This window comes from Chanodichthys erythropterus, chromosome 20 (genome assembly GCF_024489055.1).
Source record: "Chanodichthys erythropterus isolate Z2021 chromosome 20, ASM2448905v1, whole genome shotgun sequence".
Lineage (NCBI taxonomy): Eukaryota > Metazoa > Chordata > Actinopteri > Cypriniformes > Xenocyprididae > Chanodichthys > Chanodichthys erythropterus.
Genome location: NC_090240.1, coordinates 16,439,329 through 16,449,874, shown reverse-complemented (window position 1 = coordinate 16,449,874; position 10,546 = coordinate 16,439,329). Strand labels below are relative to the sequence as shown.

At 34.7% G+C, this 10,546-nt stretch overlaps 1 protein-coding gene across 2 annotated transcripts in view; it reads left to right on the top strand.

The window, feature by feature from the left end:
- Positions 1-10,001, top strand: part of acss2 (acyl-CoA synthetase short chain family member 2) — a 29,385-nt gene extending 19,384 nt beyond the window's left edge. For both annotated transcript variants that reach the window (XM_067370450.1, XM_067370449.1), the window contains 10 exons: positions 1-33; positions 171-304; positions 2,863-2,995; positions 3,085-3,141; positions 4,561-4,641; positions 4,840-4,948; positions 5,055-5,123; positions 5,414-5,590; positions 8,574-8,648; positions 8,739-10,001. The exon at positions 1-33 is cut by the window's left edge and continues 138 nt beyond it. In XM_067370450.1, the coding sequence (XP_067226551.1) occupies positions 1-33; positions 171-304; positions 2,863-2,995; positions 3,085-3,141; positions 4,561-4,641; positions 4,840-4,948; positions 5,055-5,123; positions 5,414-5,590; positions 8,574-8,648; positions 8,739-8,866 (996 nt within the window). In that variant the 3' untranslated portion in view covers positions 8,867-10,001. The remainder of the gene's footprint in view (positions 34-170; positions 305-2,862; positions 2,996-3,084; positions 3,142-4,560; positions 4,642-4,839; positions 4,949-5,054; positions 5,124-5,413; positions 5,591-8,573; positions 8,649-8,738) is intronic.
- The last annotated feature ends 545 nt before the right edge of the window (positions 10,002-10,546 follow it).

Sequence of the window (10,546 nt, the reverse complement as noted above, 5' to 3'; positions counted from 1 at the left end):
GGGCCCTTGGCCAATGGTGCGACCAGTGTGTTGGTGAGGGGAACATCCTGAGAAACACTTTTTGTTTCCGATTTTGCTCTTTATAGTCACTTTTTAAGCATATTGACTCATCTACGTAGGCCTTTATTGTTGTATAATATGAATGTGATTTTTAAATCTTCTGTTCCTAGTTTGAGGGTCTTCCTACATACCCGGATGTGAGCCGAATGTGGGAGATTGTTGATAAATATCAAGTCTCCAAGTTCTACACCGCACCCACCGCCATCCGGCTCCTGATGAAGTACGGCAGTGAGCCCGTTCAGAAGTGAGTTCGGTGTCTGATGTAGTACACTAGAGAGGGTTTCTGTAGTCGAGGAAAATTTCAGACCGTTTTCACAATATCAGAACGTTTTAAAAATGTGATTTACAAGCCTGGAAAAATCATGGAAATTAATCAAATGTGACCCTGGAGCACAAAACCAGTCATAAGTCACACGGGTATATTTGTAGCAATAGCAATAAGTCAAAATTATCGATTTTTCTTTTTATGGCAAAAATCATTAGGATATTAAGTAAAGATCATGTTCCATGAAGATATTTTGTAAATTTCCTACCGTAAATATATCAAAATCTATTTTTGCGAGTGGATATGCATTGCTAAGGACTTCATTTGGACAACTTTTTGCAACCTCAGATTTCAGATTTTCAAGTAGTTGTATCTCAGCCAAATGTTGTCCTATCCTAACCAACCATACATCAATGGAAAGCTTTTTTATTCAGCTTTCCCTTATGACTGGTCTTGTGGTCCACGGTCACAAATATTAAAATAATTTTAAAAAATTATATAGAAAAAATATGCTACCGTTCAAAGATTTAATTTTTTTTTTTAAAGAAAAATTATTTCTTAGATATGAAAGAAATGTGATTCTTCAAAGTGACAGTAAAGATATTTATAATAGAGATGCACTGAAATAAAAATTCTGGGCCGAAACTGAAAATCCAGGATGCAATTGGCCAAAAAACGAAACAAGAAATAAATAATAAATTAATAATGAATTAATCAAATTTTAATCAACACTCAGATAGCTAAAACGGAGTTGTACAAACATTTTAAAATGCAGTTTTTATATCAACTTTCAATAACAGAATTGTTTCTACTCTAGTTTGTTGGTGAAATTGAAACATTTAAATGACAAACTGAAGACATTAATGACAATAATGAAGACATTACTAATAGGTTAAGTAAAAATATAATGAATATGTAATCCATTGCTTATATTTAGCAAAATCCTCTTCTTTAGAGTTATTTTTTCTAGCTAACTAATGAGTTCATGTACATTGCATAGCTTTCTTGAGGTAAATGTAATGTTAAGTGACAGTGTATAGCTTACAAGCTGTTTAATTTGATGACTTAACCTTGGTTGAAACAGTGATTACATGAGGATTCATTTCGGTAAGTTGTAGTATATCTTTTAACATACCTTGTTTATTTCCTGCTGTAGCTGGTAGTAAAGAGGAAGAGATGATCGTTCACGTAGGCAGCTACAGCGATCTGTCACGCCGTGTTAAAGAGCACCAAAACAACATTTAGTGTTTGAATTTCCTTATAACATCGACAGAATTTTAAAGTTGAGACTTTGCTTCATATTAAAAGTAACAAAGTTCAAACTTTTTTGAGATTATTGAATGGCAGTGCGCTACAAATGTACAAACGTTTTTTCATGCATCAACAGAAAACAGTACAGACTAAAAGATTTTAGATTTAATAAACAGTGTCATTACCGATGAAATTCGAGAAATTAATATAGCTAGTGTCCACACAGCCGACATGTTTAACTGTTACAGCTTATCCAGGTTGTGTCACGAAATAGACGCTGAACACAGTCAAAGCGCACTGATTAAACGTCTGTTTCGGTCACTGATTTCGGCCCTCTGAAATTTCAGTGCATCCTTAATTTATAACGTTACAAATAAATATAAATAAATGATGTATTCTATTCATCAAAGAATCCTGAAAAAATGTAAGAACAACTCACAGCAACTGTTTTCTCACAGAAAAGTTTCTTGAGAAGCAAATCATCATATTAGAATGATTTCTGAAGGATCATGTGACACTGAAGACTGGAGTAATGATGCTGAAAATTCAGCTTTACCATCATGGGAAGAAAATTAAATTTTAAACTTTATTCAAATAGAAAAACGTTTAATTGTAATAATATTTCACAATATCACTGCCTTGATGAGCAGAAGAGACTTCTTAGTGACAATCTTACTGACCCTAAACCTTTGAAAGGAAGTGTTATTGTTCTTTTTTTTGCCATATTTATGTTCAGCTATCAAAATACCTTGAAATAGTTTTTTTTGTGAAATCCTTATCCAGTAATATTTTTCATTGACACACTGTGTATATATATAGTATGGTGTTTACAGTATAAAGTATAGTGTTTAGGAATAAGTATTATGAATGTTTATTTATAACTGCCATTGCTTGGTTACGTTGTATATAAGACACTTAGATGATTAACAGAGATCTTAGATCTCATATTTCCAGACAACACTTGATGATATAACTTTATGATTACTACTATAATGAAACAATATAGTAATGCTTGATAGTATTCATCTCTGTGTTATGTGATTGCTCTGTGTTCAGTCTTGCACTCTGTTTGCTTACAAAGTCTGCTAACAGAGCAGCGTTTATAAGTCCATTCGCTGTGCATTGTGTGCTTTTGCATAAAACTGGTGCCAGTATGTGCCAACTTTCTGACCACAACCTTGATACAGTACCAACAGATACATCTACTCAGTCTTTTATCTAACTATTTTCCACATTTTACAAAAATGGTAACATTTACAAAACTTTGCAATGGTTTGTGTCATCAGGTATAAGCGGACCTCCCTGAAGATTTTGGGGACGGTCGGGGAGCCCATAAACCCAGAAGCCTGGCAGTGGTACTACAGCGTTGTGGGAGAGAAGAGATGTCCGGTGGTGGACACCTTCTGGCAGACTGAGACGGTATCCACTGAATTACCAGAGCAGTGACATCCATGTTGCTTTGAAGCTGTCTACCGTAAAGTCACTTGTCTCTGTTGTGTCTTCCTCAGGGTGGGCATGTGATGACCCCTCTGCCGGCCGCTACGCCTTTGAAGCCTGGCTCTGCCGTGAGTGAACGTTGTGCTATGAATAAATAATAAAAATGTAGCAATGAATAAAAAGATACACTATACATCGTTCAGAGGTTTGGGGCTGGTAAGATGTCCCTTGTGCTCACATGTTGCATTTATTTAATCCAAAATATGGTCATTATTGCAGTTTAAAATAAATATTTTCTATTTGAATATATTTTAAAATGTAATTTATTCCTGTGATGGTTAAGCTTAATTTTCAGCACCATTACTCCACTATTCTATGGAAGCTTGTTTCTGCCTCTGAATAAATAATGATAAATAAGGCAATTTTGACTTTTTCCCCCAGTTTCACTGGCAAAGCTTCAGCCTAGTCCCAGACTAAAATGCATGTTTGAGCTGCTTTGACTGAAAGTAACTTACACTGACATATCTTAAAAATAGTCAAAATTGCGAGATATAAACGTACAATTCTGACTTTTTTTCTCAGAATTGCAAATTTAGTATATCTTGCAATTCTATCAGGCAATTGTGAGTTATAAAGTGAGATATAGGCCTGGTTTCACAGACAGGGCTTAGATTAAAGGGTTAGTTCACCCAAAAATGAACATTCAGTCATTAATCACTCACCCTCATGTCGTTTCACACCCGTAAGACCTTCATTCATCTTCAGAATACAAATTAAGATATTTTTGATGAAATCCGATGGCTCAGTGAGGCCTGCATCGCCAGCAATAACACTCCCTTTTTCAATGCCCAGAAAGCTACTAAAGACATATTTAAAACAGATCATGTGACTACAGTGGTTCAACCTTAATGTTATGAAGCAACAAGAACACTTTTTATGCACAAAATAAAGACTTTATTCCACCATATCTAGTGATGGGCGATTTCAAAACACTGCTTCATGAAAATTTGAAGCTTTACGAGTCTTTTCTTTGAATCAGTGGTTATCAAAAATATCTTAATTTGTGTTCTGTAGATGAACAAAGGTCTTATGGGTGTGAAACGACATGAGGGTGAGTAATTAATGACTGAAATGTTCATTTTTGGGTGAACTAACACTATAAGCCAAGATTAGGCCTTTGTTTAATTGGGGCATTTTATAAATGTGAATTGGACAAAAAACATTACTGATGTGTAAAACAATGGCACTGACATATTTTAAGATATGTCAGTACAGGTTGCTTTCAGTTAAAACTGCTCAAACATGCATTTTAGACTTAGCAAGAATTGTTAGTTTTTCATAGCGGAAACAAGCTTACAAATGTATATTTGCACAAAGTAACAATTAAAGGATGCAAGTTGATCTGCGTTAACAGCATTTGTTGCATAATGTAAAATAAGAAGAAAAATAATTACTTCTGTTTCTAAAAAACAGAAACATACATGTTAATTTGAGATTAATGTGGTAGAATCGCTTACTAACTTCTGTATGGTTGTTAATGTGTGTAGACATTTCCCTTTTTTGGGGTTGTACCTGCTATTCTGAATGAGTCAGGGGAGGAACTTGAAGGACCAAGTGAAGGCTATCTGGTACAGTGATCTTCTTTCCTCTTTTTTTTTTTTTTTGTGTAATTCCACCCCCTCATGCTTTGTATTCTTAGTTAAAAAATATTGAATTCATTACCATTCATTTCAGTTGATTTTCATGTTAGTTTTAAATTCTTAACACTAATTAATCACGTGAAACACAAGAGCTGTGGTGTGTTCACTCACTCATCTCTTCCTCAGGTGTTTAAACAGCCTTGGCCGGGTGTGATGAGAACCGTGTATGGGAACCACCAGAGGTTTGAGACCACCTACTTCAAGAAATTTCCTGGATATTATGTGACTGGAGATGGTAATTTGTGCTGTGATTCATTTTCAGTTTTACAGTAAGTGTGCTTCATATAATTGTGTGATGTGAGAGTTTGCGCTTTAGATAAACGCGTCACGTGTCTGTCCAGGCTGTCGTAGAGATAAGGACGGGTACTACTGGATCACTGGAAGGATCGATGACATGCTGAATGTGTCTGGTGAGTAGAGGATGAGGACATTTGTGCATTCATTGTTTTGCACAATATCCATCAAGAAAAAACTTCTCCTGTTGTGTAATTTCCCCTAGTGTGAAGAGAGAGAATGTGTGGCTTGGACTTACAGATGTTGAAATAATGCAGATGAATAAGTTTCGAAAACAAGATGATGAAATTCAGGCCACACATCTTGCATGTTTTCTCTCTCTTTACTGAAATGACTCTGATTTACAAAGCGTTGAAGTAACCTGTAACAGAGCAAATGCTTACATTGCTGGTGGATCTGTTTCCAGGGCACTTACTGAGCACTGCAGAGGTGGAGTCGGCTCTGGTGGAGCATGAAGCCGTGGCTGAGGCAGCGGTGGTGGGGAGGCCACACCCTGTCAAAGGCGAGAGCCTCTACTGTTTTGTCACCCTCAATGACGGAATCAACTACAACCAAAAGCTGGAGGCGGAGCTTAAAAAGCAAGGTATGCCTGCTTTTTAATAGTTCATGCAAAAATCATGTATTCACTCTCATGTCATTCAGACCCCATGTGAACTGCTCTTTTCAATGCAACAAAGTGATTTTATACCATCAAACTTAAAAAAGGGCCCAAAAAAGCACAGAATTATCATTAAAAAAACAATCTGTCCAACTTATTCGCAGTCTTCCAGGTCTTTGGAAGTCATACAGCTGTTTAGTTTTTAGTTTTATGTTTTATTGTTTTTTGTTTTGTTTAATTTTTTTACTAGTGATCTCCAAAGACTGTATATTTAGAAAGATGGTGCGCTCGTATTATGATTAATGGGAGAAAGAGCAACACGCAATATGGCAGAATAACTAAATAAGAGCCAATCATCGTGTCACTGCAGCAGCCGTTGGAAGCTCTGGGGTCTCATTTATAAAACTCTCCGTAGATTTATCCTAAAAGTGTACGTATGTGCAAAAGCCAGAACCTGTGCACAAATCCCTTTTATAAATCCCAGTCAGAGGAAGATTGTGCATTCGTGCATCTCCACCCCGTCTCCTCCCTGAAATCACCATATATGGAGCTTACGACGCCTAGATTTACGATGCATATCCTCATTTGCATATCAGTTCCATGCATGTTCCCATCCTCGTGACACTATGTTAAGGATTGGTCCACTTTCAAATAAACTTTTCCTGATAATTTACTCACATCCATGTCATCCAAGATGTCCATGTCCTTCTTTCTTCAGTCGAAAATAAATTATTCTCCTTATAGCAGACTTCAATGGAGCCCAAATGGTTGAAGGTCAAAATTAGTTTCAGTGCAGCTTCAAATTGTTCAACATGATCCCAGATGAGAAATAAGGGTCTTATCTAGTGAAACCATCGTTCATTTTCTAAAAAAAAAAAATAGAAAATCATATAAGTTTTAACCTTAAATGCTCATCTTGAACTAGCTCTCTTCTTCTCTATTTGAATTCCAGCTGTGTAGACACTGCCAAGTATATTACTGCCCTCCACAGGTCAAAGTTTAAACTAATTGTTATTTACTACTAAACCAGCAAATTGTATATGAGAATTAGTTCAAACTTTGACCTGTGGAGGGCAGTAATATACTTGGCAGTGTCTACACAGCTGGAATTCAAATAGAGAAGAAGAGAGCTAGTTCAAGATGAGCATTTAAGGTTAAAACTTAAAATTTAAAAAAAACTTTTTTATATTTTTTTTTTAGAAAATGAGCGATGGTTTCTCTAAATAAGACCCTTATTTCTCATCTGGGATTGTGCTGAACAATTTGAAGCTGCAGTGAAACTAATTTTTACCTTCAACTGTTTGAAGTCTGCTATATGGAGAATAATCCTGGAATGTTTTCATCAAAAACTTTAATTTCTTTTCGACTGAAGAAAGAAAGACATGAATATCTTGGATGACATGGAGGTGAGTAAATTATCAGGAAAAGTTTATTTAAAAGTGGACTAATCCTTTAACACCATCAAAGGTACGAGACATTGGAAAATATTAGATATGGACTATAAATGTAATTTGTGCAATACACTACACTGATAAAAATCATCCAATATTCTCTCTATGTTTTGGAATAAATCAAATATCAAAATATAATATCAAAATCTCAATAAAAACAAAATTGTATAAAATACTTCAGGTCAAATTTATGCAGTTTTGCTGATAAAGTGACCATATCTTTTAGGAAGTTTATAGGCTATTTTTAGTGGAAACAGATAGGCCTACTTATTTATTGCAGTGTAAATACAATTCTGACTCAGCGTGTCACTGACAAAGTATTTTAAAAAGGAAACGTGCAAATCTTACCATTTTCCTCAAATTACATCCTTCAAATACAGTGGTATTTTCATAATTGTTTCATAATTGCAGCTGTGGCTGTACAGTAAGATATTATTGGACCTATTCAAACTGGACAACGGACCGTTCAACCACTGAATCCAGCAGTGTCTTCCATAATATCCAAGTTAAGTGTGCATCACTGATCATCGTTCTCGCTAAAATATTTTGTCATAACATCTGCAGTGTAGTTTAAAGAGGAATTATCGTGCTCCTCTCTGTCATCAAACAGCGTGTCACAGGAAAACTGATCGAAAGTAGCACATCTACTATCTAAATTAATATCATTTTTGTTTAACTTCTCCGTAATGACTGCATAATGTAATTTCAGTGCTTATCACCATTAGCGAAAGTGTAATAATAATGTAAATGAGTATAAAATGTGAATGTGAAAATTGTGAACATGCACTGTATTGATGATTAGGACTCATAATAAGGATTTAAAGTGGTTTTCCTTCATCTGCCGTCGGTCCCTTTGATAAACACAAAGCTTATTTTTTTTAGATTTTTCCAAAAGTCTGTGAGAAAAATGCATAGGCTTTCGATCAAGGGAACCCGTTCGCCACTAACTTCAAAAACACGTCATCCCTGATGTACTCTATTGTGTGCCTGTACTGCAGGGTAATTTGATTTTTGTTTTATTTTATGGTGGAGCTGCTCCTTAATGAAGTCTCTAAGGTCTGTAAGATTTTTTTTCATTTTAAGAAATAATTACTTTTATTCAGCAAGGATGCATTTAACTGACCAAAAGTTACAGTAAAGATTTTTTTTGTAAAAAAATAATTTTCTATTCTATCCTGAAAAAAAAAATATTAGTTTCCACAAATATATTCAGCAGTTATAAAATAATAATTATAATAATAATTAATAATACGAGTGAAAAAAGTCACATAATTATCCTTAAAAAAAAGATCTGTACAACATATTTGCGGTCTTCTGTTTTGTTTTGTTTTTTCTTACTGGTGATCTCTACTAGTAATCTGCCAAACCTCACACATTTTAGTTCTAATATTCTTATTTTATTAACTATTCCTTGTGTTTCGAGCTGCTGTTTAAACAATAATGACTTAAAGTAAAGATTTTTGTTTAATCGTACACTACAAGTAATGGCTTTCTTTTCATTTCTTTCTTCTAAACAGTGAGAGAGAAGATTGGTGCCATAGCTACACCTGACTACATTCAGAATGCTCCCAGCCTTCCAAAAACCAGATCAGGTATTAATATCGGATGGTTATTTATAATTCTCATTAAAACTTTAATGTTTATGATGGTACATAAGTGTTCTTCTGTGTATTTTTTCAAAGGTAAGATCATGCGTCGTGTCTTGCGGAAGATAGCGTGTAATGAGCGGGATTTAGGTGACGTGTCTACGTTAGCGGACAGCTCTGTCATTGAACAGCTGTTTGACAACCGCTGCTGTGCTGCTGTGTGACCACCGGGGGCATCGAACACTGTCTGGCCCCAACACAAGCTTCAGTTCTGGGATGAGTCTGAGCTTAGAATGAAGTTTAGGATAATGCTAGCAGGCAGACAGAATGAAATCAAAACAAAAAAAGACTTAAGACTTCGCTAGTAAAACCCAAGGTTTGGGAGCGGCACAGTTTTAACTGCATTTTTTACAGGACTCGCTTGTATATTAGAAATCAGTTTGTTTGTTTGTTTAATTTGTTTATCATTTCCTCCTCTTTTTATCCATGTTCAGTTTATTCATTAATCTTTATATGACTTCACTGTCCTGCTTTCAGTGTGCCAACATAACCTAAAAACAGGTTATCATTTGTGTTTTTTTCTCCACTAAAACGGTAAATAAGACTGCACATGTCACGGTTTTGTTGTAATAGCGCTGTGTTAAATCTCTGCTTTGGCCGAAAGTTTCATTTTTAGCATTTAACTTTCTGTACAAGCCAAAGCATGCATTAATATTTACCAGAATAACATGGTATCATGCAGGTGTTTCAGTATATTAAAACTATGTGTGTTTTACCCTGGAACGGCTTGCAAGCTTGTGTGTGAACTGATATTATATTTCTCCAGGAAAGTTATATGAAAGAGCTTTGGTTGACTGCATAAAGGCTGTATGTTCATTTGAAAACATACGCACATGAAGTAAATGGCATTTTTGCAAGACCATGATGATCTTGTCATAGTCCTCTGAACCGAAGACAACACTTAGACCTGTTGCTTTCCATTTATCAAGTCATACTTCGACGTGTTGAAATCTGATATTTTATATTGGGATGGTGTCCTCTCATAAAACATTTTGTGGAGAAAAGTGCAGTTTCATGAGTGTGCGGTGCTCTCATGCACCAGTACTGGATTGTATTTCTACTGTTGTCAGATTGATTTCTTCCAGCTTGGCATTAATTGCTTTTGTTTTGTTGGTCGAGTTTGTTTTTCATAGCTGTTAATGTGGATGAGTATCAGCTGTCTCAACCCTCTAAACACTCACTAGTCTTATTTTTGTTTTGTTACCCTTTATTTTCCTTTTCATTAATTTCCTTGTAATCAATTCTTTTGTGCAGAGCAACAAACAGAACTGGGTGAAATAAAGTGCTGAAATTTTGAAACGGTTGTTGTGCTCTTTCTTGTGTGTGGTTTCTGCATGATTTATGTGCATGTGCTGCAGGGTAATTTCATTTTTCTTTTGTTTTATGATGGAGCTGTAAAAATTATTAAATAATTTTAAAATAATTTTATTCAGCAAGGATGCATTAAATTGAACAAAAGTGACAGTATAGACTTTACCATTGTTTTTCTTTTTGTCTATTCATCAAAAAATCTTGAAAAAAAAATGTATCAGTTTCCACAAATATATTAAGCAGCATGACTTTAAAATAATGATAATAATAATAAAAAAAATTGAGCTCAAAATCATATTAAAATGTTCAAAAATATTTAAAACTTTCAAAATGTTTTTTTTTTGTTTGTTTGTTTGTTTTATTTTTCATCAAATAAATGCAGCCTGGAGGGTATAACATAACTTCTTTCAAAAACATTATGAAATCTTACTGACTTCAAAGTCAAGTTCAAACAAAGACTATAGCATGTATATGTGTGTTTGTGTGTGTGTGTATATATATATATATATATATATATATATATATAATATATA